The 15986-nt window shown below is 45.9% G+C and overlaps 1 protein-coding gene across 14 annotated transcripts in view; it reads right to left on the reverse strand.

Moving 5' to 3' along the window:
• The window catches only part of ANK2 (ankyrin 2), a 696877-nt gene that overhangs the window by 217881 nt on the left and 463010 nt on the right, over positions 1-15986 (reverse strand). For all 14 annotated transcript variants that reach the window (XM_088448313.1, XM_088448312.1, XM_088448319.1 and 11 more), the window contains exon 4: positions 15649-15747. In XM_088448313.1, coding sequence (XP_088304439.1) covers positions 15649-15747 — 99 coding nt within the window. The remainder of the gene's footprint in view (positions 1-15648; positions 15748-15986) is intronic.

Genomic DNA, 15986 nt, shown 5'->3' on the forward strand with positions numbered 1-15986 from the left:
ACAGGACCGGCGCTAGGCTTCCAGCGCCGGTCCTGTGCTTCACACCTAAGCCCGTTCCCTCCCCCTGAGCGCTTGCCCAATAGCGCCAGGAGGCGGGCTCAGGCTGTGCATAACACACACATCGCCGCCAGCGCTGGCGGCGATGCGTGTGTTAAACAGCAGCCAATGAGAGTCAGATAGACTCTCATTGACTGCTGCAGCACCCACTGCAAGAGCCGGACTTCCGTCCAGCTCCTGCAGTGGGTAATGGGACTGACGTCATGACGTCTGTCCCATTATGCTGAGCGCGCCAGCCCGGACGGGAGCGGCGTCGCGAGCAGGACCAGGACCAGAGATTCAGGTAAGTATATTTTTATGTATATATATATATATATATATTTTTTTTTTTTTTTTAACCTATCTGGACAACGGGGGAGGGGGGTGGCTACTACTGGGGGGACCTCTACTGGGAGAGGGGTGGTTACTACTGGGGGCGCCATTGGGAGGACCTCTACTGGGGGGGGCTACTCTACTGGGGACTACTACTTGGGGGGAACTACCACTGGGGGCATTATAAAAGGGGCCTACTACTAGAGGCACTTTACTCGGGGGACCACTACTGGGGGCAATAATAGGAAGGGCCACTACAGGGGGCACTGGACAGGGGGGATCACTACAGGGTGCCTGCATAAGGGGACCACTACTGGGAAAACTGCATGGAGTGGGGGGGGACTACTGCTGGGGGCACTATAGCAAGGGCACTGCATAGGGTGGGGAGACTACTACTGGGGGCACCATATAAAGGGCACTGCATAAGGGGATACCGCTACTGGGCGCACTGCATTGTGGGGACTGCTACTGGGGGCACTGCATAAGGGGGAACACTACTTGGGGCACTGCATTTGGGGGGGCCACTACTGGGGGTACTGAGTAAGGTGAACTAATTGGGGGCTGTATAAGGGGGACAACAACTGGGGTACTGTATAAGGGGTACTACTGGGGTTAAGGTGCATATGGATAGGAATGTTCAGCGTGAAAATAAAGGGGTGTGTCATGTTGACACGCCCCATTTTTAAGTGACCACGCCCATTTTTTTTTTGCGCGCGCGATCTTAGGGGGGGACGACTCCCTTTTCTAATTTGCCCTGGGCTCCAAATACCCTAGTTACGCCACTGGTATAACCACCAGTATAACCAGTCCTTAGAGAGTAGGGTGTGCAACCATCGGTATAACCAGTCCTTAGAGAGTAGGGTGTACAGCCATCAGTATAACCAGTCCTTAGAGAGAAGAGTGTGCAACCATCAGTATAACCAGTCATTAGAGAATGGGGTGTGCAACCATCAGTATAACCAGTCCTTAGAGAGTAGGGTGTACTGTACAAGCATCAGTATAACCAGTCCTTAGAGAGTGGGGTGTGCAACCATCAGTATAACCAGTCTTTAGAGAGTATGGTGTACAACCATCAGTATAACCAGTCCTTAGAGAGTGGGGTGTGCAACCATCAGTATAGCCAGTCCTTAGAGAGTGGGGTGTGCAACCATCAGTATAACCAGTCCTTAGAGAGTAGGATGTGCAACCATCAGTATAACCAGTCCAAAGAGAGTAGGGTGTACTGTACAACCATCAGTATAACCAGTCCTTAGAGAGTAGGGTGTGCAACCATCAGTATAAGCAGTCCTTAGAGAGTAGGGTGTACTGTACAACCATCAGTATAACCAGTCCTTAGAGAGTAGGGTGTGCAACCATCAGTATAAACAGTCCTTAGAGCAGGGGTTCCCAACCACGGTCCTCAAGGCACACTAATGGTCCATGTTTTAAGGATAGCCACACTTGAGCACAGGTGACTCAATTAGTACCTCAGTTATTTTGATTTATCCACCTGTGCTGAAACATGGATATCACTAAAACCAGGACTGTTAGTGTACCTTGAGGACCGTGGTTGGGAATCACTGCCTTAGAGAGTAGGGTGTGCAACCATCAGTATAACCTGTCCTTAGACAGTAGGGTGTGCAACCATCAGTAAATGTTATGACTGTGAAAAATGTTTCATATTCTATTTCTTGCTATAAAACAAATGGAGAGTAATAGAAATGTTGACAACCTATGACAGTATTATATTGAAATTTCATTTTAATAGTTTCATCTACTTTCAGTCCCTGTATGCATGCTTTTCTTCTAATTTCTACTATTTACTCATGATTGATGCATTTTAGAAAAATACAGCTTTATTCTCAGTCTGCTATATGACCCACATTTATATAGCTGCAATTCCAATTTATGGATTATACATGTCACTATGTCTCATTGTGACCTCTGTATCTGAGGACTGTGTGCAATGTCCTCTAATAAACTATTGGACAACACTGGCAGAGTTCCACATTAATCCAAAGAAAATCCCCTGTGGCTGGGTTTTTCATCACTGTATGAAGAATTCTCCACTGCTAAATAACTGGTGGTTATGATCATGTTTTATTTTAAACTGTATACTCAGCAATGACAATCATTTTAATCCTGCTCATGCTACAAATCAGAAATGTGGGAAGGCTTGCCAATGCGTGCTTTCTGTGCCTTACATAATCCCAAGGGTAGCTTGTATGAAAGAAAATTCTAGACCCTCATCTTTGTTTAGTTGTTCTACAGAAGATAAAATGACAATGGGAAAAATCAGACTCCTGCAGAGGCTATAAGCAGGAATCCGTGTGTCTGTAAAGCTACAAAACCACTTCCATGTGAGGTCTGGCACACTGCTGTTTTGATCATGCTGTACTCCACATGGAGTCAAGCATAAACTTATTATGATTGTGTTCAAATGTTAAAGCTAAAATACTGTAATGCAAAAAGTTTGAATATGAATTTTCTATGAATACTGGTTTATCCACTTGGTGCTAAGAACTGGCAAAAACATATTGAGCTCCAAAGATAAATTTGAAATTCAGGTGTACGTGCTGGAGTGCCAGTCCACTAATATTGTATATCTTGTATGTCCTGTAGATTGAGGATCATACTTTTCTTAACCCAGCACAAGTGGTAGCAAAATGCACATAAAATAATTGCACCAAAGGCATCCAAGTGGAATCTTGGGCCTGATGTAGCCACTTCTTGGGCTGTCCCAGAGTTGTTCACACATCCTTTGGGGATGTGACTGTATGAACTCCACCCTTAGACTGTGTGTCAGTTTCTCCCAAAGCCCATAGAGCACACACTCTGTCTAGGATAGGTGTGACCACATAGACAAATAGGAAGCTATTGGTCCAAGCAGTCACTTTCCTTGTCAATAATTCAGCTCATTCAGATGTGGCTGTGGATGGAGAAGAAGTTAAATACACTCCCTCAATAACTGTCACAACAGGAACCCCAAAGAAGTCAACCCCCTCTCTGTCCTGGATGATTCCCAAATACTGAGCTACTGAGGAGACTGTGGGACCTATCACAGCGAAACGCGTTTGTCACCCCACCATTTCATACAGCACTTGAATTTCTATGTGCAACTGCTTCCGGACCAGCACCATCTACCACTCTCCAGTTTTCTTTCTACAAGCGTCAGCATGCCAGTGCAGGAATATCTGCATCATTCCTAGGCTGTGGACATTTAACAAAGTCTGGTAAATATTATTAGTAGAGATGAGCGGTTCGGATTCTGTGGAATCCGAACCGCTCCGAACATTGGGGATCCGAGTCCTCCCGAACCCTGTTCGGGTGTTCACCGCCTGACTCGGATCCCCGTTCGGGGCCGAACGGCGGCCGCCTGATGTCGGATTCTCACTAGAGAATCCGACATCAGGTCTCCTCGCGTGTAGGGCAGAGCGCAGTGATAGCGCTCTGCCCTACACAGACACAGACACACAGCCGCCAGCGGCAGCTGTGTGTTTGTTACAGCAGCCAATGAGAGTCACACAGACTCTCATTGGCTGCTGCACGGAGGGAGCCGGCTGGAGCTCACACATGAGCTCCATCTTCCGGCTCCCTCCTCAGCGTGTGACAGAGCGGACGGCGCGGGAGCGGGGATACAGGTAAGTTTTATTTTTTTTATTTTTTTACTTGTCAAAGGTCCGGGGGCGCTACTGGGGGGGGGGGGTCTGCACTACTGGGGGGGTCTGCTACTGGGGGGGGGGCTATACTACTGGGGGGGCCATACTACAGAGGGGCCTGCTACTGGGGGGGCTATACTACTGGGGGGGGTCTGCACTACTGGGGGGGGGTCTGCTACTGGGGGAGGCAATACTACTGGGGGGGCCATACTACAGAGGGGCCTGCTACTGGGGGGGGGCTATACTACTGGGGGGGGGTCTGCTACTGGGGGGGCCATACTACTGGGGGGGATCTGCACTATTGGGGGGCCATACTACAGAGGGGCCTGCTACTGGGGGGGGGCTATACTACTGGGGGGGTCTGCACTACTGGGGGGGGTCTGCTACTGGGCAGGGCTATACTACTGGGGGGGGCCATACTACAGAGGGGCCTGCTACTGGGGGGGCTATACTACTGGGGGGGTCTGCTACTGGGGGGGCCATACTACTGAGGGGCCTGCTACTGGGGGGGGCCATACTACTGGGGGGGCCTACTACAGGGGGGGCCATACTACAGGGGGGGGGGCCCATACTACAGGGGGGGCTACTACTGGAGCAGCCTACTACTGGGGGGGCCTGCTACTGGGGCAGCCTACTACTGGGGGAGCCATACTACTGGGGGGGCATACTACTGGGTGGCATGCTAATGGGGGGCATACTACTGGGGGGGCCTGCTAATGGGGGACATACTACTGGGGGGGCCTGCTAATGAGGGGCATACTACTGGGGAGCATTCAACTGGGGGCACTGCATAGTGGACCGTACTACTAAGGGGACTGCATAGGGGGCACCACTGCTGGGGGACATTGTGTAAGGGACACCGCTACTGTGGGCATTGTGTAAAAGGGTCACTACTGTGGGCATTGTGTAAAAGGGGCACTACTGTGTGTCGTAACATAAATAAGAGACACTACTTTATGGTGTAATGTGAATCAGGCCCTATGTGCGGTGTAATGCTAATAAGATTGTGCACTGTGACTCCTAGGGCCGTAGCCCACTTTGTAAACAAGTACTGTGACTCTGCTGGCCGTACCCCACTGGGTGGGTGCACTACTTTTCATTTCTGCCACTGCTGTGTGGCAATGTGTCATAGATGTGCTTTATACTGTGGTGTCTGTGTCGTTGTGCCGCTGCTTTGTCGCTTAGTAACCAGTCAGCTCACTGAAACCTTTGGCCAATAATGTTGAAAACAATATTATAAGCTGTGATATGGTCTAAATTGACTGGAAATTAATGTTATTGAGGTTAATAATACTCTAGGAAGAAAAAAAAGACCAATTTATGTGATTTTAGCTTTTTTTGTCAATTTTTGTAAAAAAATCCAAATCCAAATCCAAATCCAAAGCCAGTCACCGCAGTTTGGCAAATCCAAATCCAAATCCAAAGCCGGACGACGAATTAGAACCAAATCCAAATCCGGCAAAAATGGTCCGGCGCACATCCCTAATTATTAGCTGGATAATACTCCGGATCCACACGTGTAGACCGGTGACTGTCACTACTTTGTGCATATACTATCACCTCAAGCGAGACTGCTATCTGAGATTTATTTCTCACAATTTATTCTTTTTAACACTATTCCAATTCATCAATTCATATGGACATTTTCCTTTGGACTTGTTTTAGAATATTTTTATATATTATATTACCTTAATATATTTATATTTATTATTTTCTATTGATTGATTATTTAATATTTATTTTTATGTTTTATCATCACGTACTGTCTAATTGTTTTTCATTTTTTATTGCTTATACTGTGAAATGCAATATTTATGAAATATACTTTTTTAATATATTTTATATACTAATAAATTGATATTTTCAATCAAGCCATATAGAGATATATATGATTGACTATAACATTTACTGATACTCTATAGAATTTATTTGATTATTTCTCTGTTTTGAAATTGTAGACTTTTTCTATGTGTTATTTGTGGATTTGCCTATAACAATACTTATTTATGATATATTATTAAGTTACTTAGCGCTGTTCATATCCTTCTTTCCCCTCTATGATTCCCAAATCTACCTGTCCACTCCTGACCTCTATACATCTTTACTTTCTAGTATTTTTAACACTCTATTTCATCTACTCTTGGATATAGGGAAGCCAATCCCACACATTTTTGTACAAAGATATCTGCCCCTTGCTTTCCTCCTCCCTATTCCATCCCCTGGCATCCATCTTCCTCCTCTCCTTTCGCTTACTTGAGTCACAAAGTGGTGGTTAGAAGGGGCTTCTCTTCGACAGGTGCGATGTTTGGTCCTCTCCCAGGCTCAGTAGAAGAGTCCTATGATGCGACTGCTCTCAGTTACTGATTGGCTGGGAGCATGCTGCACAATGATGATGTCACCACGCAGTGCACTCCCAGACTATCAGTGACTTCATCATGGGACTCCATCTATTCTATGGGCAGCCGGGAGAGAACCTGAGAGGACCGGTGTCAGGGCTCAGCCGGGGATCGGCTCCCGCTTACCGCGCCGCCGGCTTCCCCTGTCATCCTGGGTGGTCGGGCAGCTTGCACGACGGCGGGGGAGAAGCTGTGTATTCTCCCCGCATGCAGTGGCTTCCTGGTGGGCTGGTGTCCGGCATCGCAAGTCCGGACATGGGCGCCGCCATGACAGTCGGCCCATGTGACTGTATCCTTCTCCCTGATAGGTCCATGATCAGCTGATGCTGTGCACCTGTCTAAGGGTTCCCCTGGGTATAAAACTGTTCCACAGGTTCCAGGAAATTGCCTGAACAACGGTTGTCTCCTAGCGTGCTTTAGTGAGTTCCCGGTCCAGGTTCCTATTTTCCTTACAGCAGCAGTGTTACCAACTTTACCTGTGTGCCTTAAACGTCTCTGGTGAATACCCGTGCAGCAGCGTTACCATCTTTACCTGTGTGCCTTTACGTTCCTGGTGAATACCCGTGCTACAGCGTATACCACCTCTACCTGTGTGCCTTCTATCTCTGGTGAATTCTCAAGTAACCGTGAGTCGCTCCCCACTTGTAATCCTAATTATTGATCCTCGTGTCAAGGTGTATTACTGTACAGTGTTTTAAGGAATTGCTTTGTGCCTAAGCAGGCATAACCTCTCTGGGCCACGGGTGTAGTGTCTCTATCCCTGCAGGGCTTGGGTACCTGGTCAAAGGACCGCGACCTGCTCACGGGGTGCAGCTAAGCCCAAATCCCAATTGGGGGGGTCACTGGCGAACACCATCCTGTGGGTTAGACTCCGCACCTTTGCCCAGGTCTCGCCAACACTCAAGACCTGTGGATGAGGAGAACTTATATCCAGGCCCCTCGTCTCCGCTTCCTTCCCCAACTTAGGCCCACCACGTCCTCTCCTCCAGTCTCAGACGTGACAGTTTGTTCAGGCCCAATGGAGGCTGCAGGATCCCAAGGTACTGGGTCACTACAAGAGTTGACCTCTCGGATGGACAATCAAGAGGCGCAACAACAACAAGTGGCTCAGTATTTACAGGAGCTCTCGAGGCAACTGGTTTCTATTCAAACCACGTTGGCTTCTATTCTCCCGGCTCCCCCGGCTGCAGTCCCTGTACCTTCTCCATCAGTTCCTTCACTGGTGGTTCCTACCCCCAAACCCCGACTACAGTTAGCCACTCCAGAAAGGTTTGACGGCGATCCCAGGCAGTGCCGCGGATTCATCAACCAATGTGAAATCCAATTTGAATGTCTTCCCCAGAACTTTCCCAGGTCTCGGGCAAAAGTGGCATATGTGATTTCACTATTAACAGGAGCAGCGTTAGACTGGGTCTCCCCTTTAAGGGAACGGGCCGACCCCATCGTATCTACCTACGAGGAATTTGTTTCCGCATTTAAGAGAATTTTTGATGAGCCAGGCCATTCTGCATCTGCATCTTCTGACCTTCTCCGAGTGAGTCAGGGCACACGATCCGTGGGGCAGTATGTAGTCCAGTTTCAGACCCTGGCATCAGAATTAAAATGGAATGAGGAAGCTCTCAAAGCGTCCTTCCTTCATGGACTCTCTGAGAGAATGAAGGATGAACTTGCCTCCAGAGATTTGCCAGAATCTTTCGCTGACATTATCTCTCTTTGCATCAAAATTGATCTTCGCCACCGGGAAAGATGGGCTAGTAGGGGAAGAGGTGAACGCCTACCAGCCCGTTCTTCTACTGTCAATCCGCCTATACCCACCTTAGCTAGTGAAGAGGAACCGATGCAGGTTAACAGAACCAAACTCACCCCGGCAGAGCGCAATAGACGCTTCCAAAATAAATTGTGTATTTATTGCGCTGCACCTAACCACATTCTGAGAAATTGTCCTTTACTTGCGGGAAATGCGAAACCCTGACTGAAGTAGGGAGCATTCAGTTGGGGGTTATTCTCAAGCCATCCCAATTATCAGAGAGTCTTCTAGTAGTGTCGCTTTCCCATAAGTCCAGGACAAGAAAGGTCCACGCTTTAATTGATTCTGGAGCCGCTGGTAATTTTATTGCGGAAAAATTGATTCACACCTTGGGTGTTCCAGTCGTTCCCCTACCTAATAAATTGTTACTGTCTGGCCTAGATGGTAAAACTCTGGTAGGGCTACCCATTTCTTCGCTCTCTCATCCTGTGACTGTTCAAGTTGGATGCCTACATCAAGAAATGTTGGAATTTTTTGTTTTACCCGAATCTTCCTATGAGCTGGTATTGGGGCTGCCCTGGTTGAGAAAACACAATCCTGTCTTCGACTGGGATACTATGCAAATCCTATCCTGGGGTTCACATTGTTTCCAAAATTGTTTGACCAAGGTCGTTCTAGTATGTAACCAGGCGACGGTTTCCAACCCAGCTAAGAAGTTCCTCCGTCCTGAGTCTCCTACACATTCCCCCCAGCCGGGGTTGCCCAAGGCTTATCAAGACTTTGCTGATGTATTTTGTGAACAAGCCGCAGATAAACTTCCCCCGCATCGACCATGGGATTGTGCTATTGATTTGCTTCCCGGGAAAAGCCCTCCACGTGGCCGTGTTTACCCTTTGTCCGTGCCAGAGACCGCGGCCATGGAAGAATACATTAAGGAAAATCTTGCTAAAGGATTCATTCGGCCTTCTTCTTCTCCTGCAGGGGCAGGTTTCTTTTTTGTAGGGAAAAAGGATGGTGGACTCCGCCCTTGCATAGACTATCGAGGCTTAAATCAAATCACCATAAAAAATCGGTACCCTTTACCTTTAATTTCAGAACTTTTTGACAAGGTTCAAGGGGCTCAGGTTTTCAATAAGCTGGATCTACGTGGTGCGTATAATTTGATTCGAATTAAAACTGGGGACGAGTGGAAGACCGCGTTCAATACCAGAGACGTACACTTCGAGTATCTCGTAATGCCCTTCGGTCTTTGCAATGCACCAGCTATTTTTCAAGGTTATGTCAACGAGGTCTTCCGGGATATTCTTCATAAATTTGTTGTGATTTATCTCGATCACATCTTGATCTTTTCCAGAGATTTACAGAGCCATTGTCTTCATGTACGGGAGGTATTGTCCCGCCTTCGCACTCATCACCTCTTTGGGAAACTTTCCAAATGTATGTTTAACCAAACTTCAGTACCTTTTTTAGGCCATATTATCTCCGGGGGGAGTCTCCAGATGGATCCTGATAAACTAAAAGCAATCTCTGAGTGGCCCCTGCCTACTTCTTTAAAAGGTACTCAGCGCTTCTTAGGATTCGCAAACTATTATAGGAGGTTTATTCCACACTTTTCTACGCTGGTAGCACCCATTACCTCCCTCACAAGGAAAGGAGCCAATCCTTCTAAATGGTCTGTTCCAGCAGTACAAGCCTTTCAAAACCTAAAAGATACCTTTTCTAGAGCTCCAATTCTCTGTCAGCCTCAAATAGACAAACCATTCATTGTGGAAGTGGACGCATCCTCTGTTGGAGTAGGGGCGGTATTATCTCAGTCTGCTGAAGATGGGAAGATGCATCCCTGTGGATTTTTCTCCCGTAAATTTTCCCCTGCAGAAAGGAATTATATTATAGGCGACCAAGAACTTCTAGCTATGCGTTTAGCCTTGGAGGAATGGCGGTATCTTCTTGAAGGGGCTAAATTTCCTGTCACGATTATTACAGACCATAAGAATCTGATCTATCTGCAAACTGCACACCGGTTGAATGCCAGGCAGGCACGATGGTCACTTTTTTTTTCTAAGTTTAATTTAAAACTCCAGTTTCGTCCTAGTGTGTTGAACAAGAAAGCCGATGCATTATCTCGCTCCTTTATGACTAACTTGGAGGAGGAGGAGTGTTCTCAAGTTCGTTCCATTTTGGACCCAATTGTATTTGCTCCTACTCAAGTAGTGTCTCTGCCGCCTGGGAAAATTTTTGTACCTCCTAAGTTACGTAAAAAATTGCTGGTTTGGGCTCATGCATCCTTGTTCGCAGGTCACACTGGAATCACCAAAACCTACCAGTTCTTACTTCGATCTTACTGGTGGCCGACCATGAAGAAGGATGTCATGGAGTTTGTCCGCTCCTATATCAAATGCGCCCAACATAAAACTCCGCGTAGACAGATGGTAGGTCCTCTTCGTCCCTTGTCTATCCCAGCTGCTCCATGGACCCACATCTCAATGGATTATATTTCTGAATTACCTCGGTGCAAGGGGCATAACACGGTATGGGTGGTCGTGGATCGCTTTTCTAAAATGACACACTTTATCCCACTCGTTGGCCTTCCTTCTGCTCCTCAATTAGCAAAAATTTTTATTGGAGACATCTTCAGATTACACGGTCTCCCCAAGGAAATAGTCTCTGATCGAGGTGTTCAATTTACTGCCAAATTCTGGAGAGCCCTGTGTAATACCTGTGGAATCAAACTGAACTTTTCCTCCACCCACAGTCGAATGGTCAAACGGAAAGGGTCAATCAAGAGCTGGAGACCTTCATTAGGCTCTTTGTGTCATCTTCCCAGGATGATTGGGTGGACCTCCTACCATGGGCAGAGTTTTCTCATAATTTTAAATTCCATTCTTCCTCTAAATCCACTCCTTTTTTTACGGGTTTTGGTAGACACCCACGAGTTCCAGATTTCCAGAAGCTTCCATCTATAGATGTCCCGGCTGTGAATCAAGAGATCCAATCCTTTTCAGTTTTATGGAATAAAATTCACCTATCCCTAAAGCAATCTTCAAGGAATTCCAAGAAATTTGCGGACAGAAGACGTTTGGCTGTTCCACTGTTGAGAGTTGGGGACAGGGTTTGGTTATCTTCCAAGAATATTTGCTTAAGAGTCCCGTCCATGAAACTCGCTCCACGTTTTGTTGGGCCATATCGTATCCTTAAGATAATCAGTCCAGTAACTTATAAATTGGAACTTCTTCCTCAAATGAAGATTTTAAATACTTTTCACGTTTCTCTCTTATGACCCCTGGTGCTCAATCGTTTTCAGAATTGTTCTCCTAAATTGCCTCAAGTCAAGACATTACAAGGCACTGAATTTGAGGTGGAGAAGATCCTGGATTCCCGGCACAGATTCAACACCCTTCAATATCTCATCGATTGGAAGGGCTACGGCCCCGAGGAAAGGGCCTGGATCAGAGCCTCTGATGTACATGCTCCGCAACTAATCCAGAGTTTTCATAGGAGATTTCCAGATAAGCCTGATGGGTGTTCAGTGCCCACCCTTAAAGGAGGGGGTACTGTCAGGGCTCAGCCTGGTCCGTGATCAGCTGATGCTGTGCACCTGTCTAAGGGTTCCCCTGGGTATAAAACTGTTCCACAGGTTCCAGGAAATTGCCTGAACAACGGTTGTCTCCTAGCGTGCTTTAGTGAGTTCCCGGTCCAGGTTCCTATTTTCCTTACAGCAGCAGTGTTACCATCTTTACCTGTGTGCCTTAAACGTCTCTGGTGAATACCCGTGCAGCAGTGTTACCATCTTTACCTGTGTGCCTTAAACGTCTCTGGTGAATACCCGTGCAGCAGCGTTACCATCTTTACCTGTGTGCCTTTACGTTCCTGGTGAATACCCGTGCAGCAGCGTTATCATCTCCACCTGTGTGCCTTTACGTCTCCAGTGAACATCCGTGCTACAGCGTATACCACCTCTACCTGTGTGCCTTCTATCTCTGGTGAATTCTCAAGTAACCGTGAGTCGCTCCCCACTTGTAATCCTAATTATTGATCCTCGTGTCAAGGTGTATTACTGTACAGTGTTTTAAGGAATTGCTTTGTGCCTAAGCAGGCATAACCTCTCTGGGCCACGGGTGTAGTGTCTCTATCCCTGCAGGGCTTGGGTACCTGGTCAAAGGACCGCGACCTGCTCACGGGGTGCAGCTAAGCCCAAATCCCAATTGGGGGGGTCACTGGCGAACACCATCCTGTGGGTTAGACTCCGCACCTTTGCCCAGGTCTCGCCAACACTCAAGACCTGTGGATGAGGAGAACTTATATCCAGGCCCCTCGTCTCCGCTTCCTTCCCCAACTTAGGCCCACCACGTCCTCCAGTCTCAGACGTGACAACCGGATAATGTGTCCGGAACTGAGAAGGTTAGTATTATCCCACTGCCCCCAGCCCAATCCAGTGTGTTTTGAATCTCATAATACCTGGGTTTTAATGATTATAATCCCGAGATTTGCTTCTCTACTTGGAATTCAATGAGTTCCATCATGGAAATCCAACCTTCGTGAGTTTTCACCCCTCTCCATCTCTATCTCACTGTTGACAATATTACCATTTCATCAGTTACTCAAGTCCGCTGCCTATGTATCTCCTCCGAGAGCTTTCTCTCATTCACTCCTCACATTCAGTTCCTCAGCCACTCTTTTCAGTTTCATCTCTTGAACTTCACCAGGATTAGACCATTCCTCTCCTTAACACCATCAAAACACTTGACCACTACCTTATCTCTTGCCTTGACAATTACAAACACCTTCTCTCTGGCATCCCTTTCATCCACCTCTCTCTTCTTAAATCTCTCTTTAACACTGCTGCCAGACTTATCTTTCTTTCATGCCGCTCTGCCTCTCCATTGCCAATCCTTCTACTGGTTCCCTTGCCCCTACAGAATTAATTTTAAACACCTTATCCACACCTACAGAGTTTTTACCCTATGTTTTCTAACCTGTATCCCCAACTTCATCTCCCTCATGCCCTGTGCAATCAGTCAGTAACTTCTCTACACAGATAACTCTCTCTCACTCCCACCTCTGAGGCTTTATTTGAACTGAAACACACGGCCGTTTGAACTGAAACACACGGCCACATCTATGCATGCATGAACTTAAAAATACTGACATGCCAAGCTTCTAACCACTATTTTGTGATTTACTACTTAATCCATCTTCAGATGACTTAATTTAGATTGCTCATGTTGTGCTATATATTGGTGGCTATTTGCAATATCGTTTGATTGAGATAAATTGATTGTATCCATGCTACCACAGCTTTTCATCTGCTGTTCATGTGTTATATGTATTTCAATGTTGATTTTTATCGAGTAAAAACATGTTTTAAGTAAGCAGCCGTGTCTGAGCGTTCCCATTTCTTTACTTTATTTGTCCTGTCAGTTATTGCGGAGTTTCCAGACCCACATTGTGGGGGCAGCCTGGATTAGACTGCCTTACTGAGATCTAAATCTATATTAGATCAATAAATAAAATACACTAATTAGCGCCCTCTGTGTTCTATATAATTTTACTTCTTGCTCTTCATATCAATTTTGCAGGATATTATAATACTTGGCTCCCAGTGTATATTAGCCGAAAATTGGTTTAATTGTCCCTTGGGTCTGTCTGTTTGTCAAAACAGCTGATAGTAGTAGCGTATGGCTCCTCCTAGTTGCTGGTAGCTCCTGATAATGCAGCTTAGCAGAGGAATCCCAAAAATCAATTCTGGAAATCCGTACTACTAAATGTCAGTGACCCACCTAGGGCTCCAAATCACAGGCTTCTTGTTGTAACAACTGCTTGACTTGTTTCCTCACCACATTCTCAGAAAATGAGCTCACACAAATACAAAAATCTTACATCAAACTTTCTGATTGTATCTATACTTACGACCGGAGAGTGGAAAAGGGGACTAGAAGGAGCGTTCTCATGTAAGCAAAGAATAGTAACTTTATGTTTATATAAATATGGCCGATGTAGACCAGCATGTAAGTGTGTATAGTACGCCAGTGAGGGAGCGTACAATTTGCACCTACTATAGGGCAGGTGTAAGTACACACTGATGATAATGAGTTAAACCAGGTGCAATGCTGCCAATGCTGTTTTCTCCCGATAAAACACGATCGTAGGTGTATGCACTCTTAAAATATCTCCCAAAGGGAATCGTACGATTTGTCAGAAGATTGTATAGGTATGTACCTACAGATGTATCCTCCTATATCCATCGTCAATATGCAACGCAGCGCGACATACCTGGTTTGAGTGATACGCCAGATCCCATGCAACTATACTATGGGACTAGGACGCACCAGGAGACTGACCTGAATCATTTGGTATGTGACTCTTATATTAATGTGTGCGACTGAGTCTGTAAATTGAACTTGGCGTGTAACTTATACACCTTCCCAAAGAATAAGCAAGCATGCCATCTGCTACAGCCTCTCTGAGACATAATGAATACAACATTTCTGCTATAGGGGGCAAAGCAAGTTCTGTCTCTTAGTTACACAGAGTGAGAGGTTCCGTACTGATCTACCAGACATTCACAGGAAAAGTAGTGACATACAAAATCCTCATTTAGTGTATTATATTTAGTTTAGACAAGTCTCTAACATCTGGGACATGCAATCTTCACTGCTAAGGCCACAAAGCTAAGATAACCAGCAACATGGCAGATCTAGTTCAGCTAATACAACATTAGGTGCCCCCTGAATGTAAAAATAATATAGGGTCTCTTGTGACCACTGGAATGGTCACACATACCCTTATCTTGCCAAACAATGAACATATTACTTGAATTCCCATAATTGGTGCATTAAACTCCATAGACAGGCAAAACATCTTACCTCCTGCTAAGTGTGATACCAACTTTCTGAGAAAATACTAAACTCATATTTATGAATGGGCAACACAGAATTCCTGCAAAACCTGTGGTGGCGTAACACAATTAGTTCTATGTATAAAGTAACTGAATTTATACAGCAGCGCGCTGTTGGGCAAGATGGAGTCTTTTGCGGAGAGCATCATTTTTGCCCATAGAAACACAATCAACACAGAGCTGTTTTTATCTGCACACAATGCTGCTGACTGCTCCCAGGTGCCAACATAAGCTGTGATTCTACATAACAAGCACAAAGTGTACTGAATCTCAATCCCACGTGCAAAATATCTAAAGCTTTCCACTCCCATTTTCTCTGAGCCCCAGTATGGTACATCATAGTTATGACAGATGACCTGCATTGCTGTAGCTGCATTCCTGGGATAAGGTATACGTAGCAGGTAAAGAAGTGAGAGGAAACTACTCAACACTGCAATCTACAGTATTGTTGGACAACAGAGGTCATTTCATACATATTTTAGTGAAAATATTTCTCACTCAGGATAATATTAGGTACCTACCAGAATACATTTACAGTAGATTTCAGCATTATAATAGTACTCTTTATCTGTACATGTCACAAGGTCAGATAAGTTACAATACCTGAGACTGGGCATTGATATTGGCTCCTTGCTTGATTAGAGTCTTGACCACTTCTACCTGCCCCGCCAATGATGCAATGTGCAGAGCTGTGTTCCCTTTCTGTAATAAACAAAACCGATACATATTATATTCTTCTAATTATCACACTCTCCATCCTCAGCACATATGTCCCTGTCACCCAATGCCTTTCCTTTTTCACTTTACACCCCTCTTTTCCGCTTCCATCATTTCACTATTCCCACCCATCTCTTTATTCTACTTAAATAACTGTTTTCCTTTCCATACACTCATAAACCCGTGAGCGGGATGCAGCACCGAAAATACGGGTTTGTCCGTAT

This window comes from Taudactylus pleione, unplaced genomic scaffold (assembly GCF_031769625.1).
Source record: "Taudactylus pleione unplaced genomic scaffold, aTauple2 ptg000454l, whole genome shotgun sequence".
Classification (NCBI taxonomy): Eukaryota; Metazoa; Chordata; class Amphibia; order Anura; family Myobatrachidae; genus Taudactylus; species Taudactylus pleione.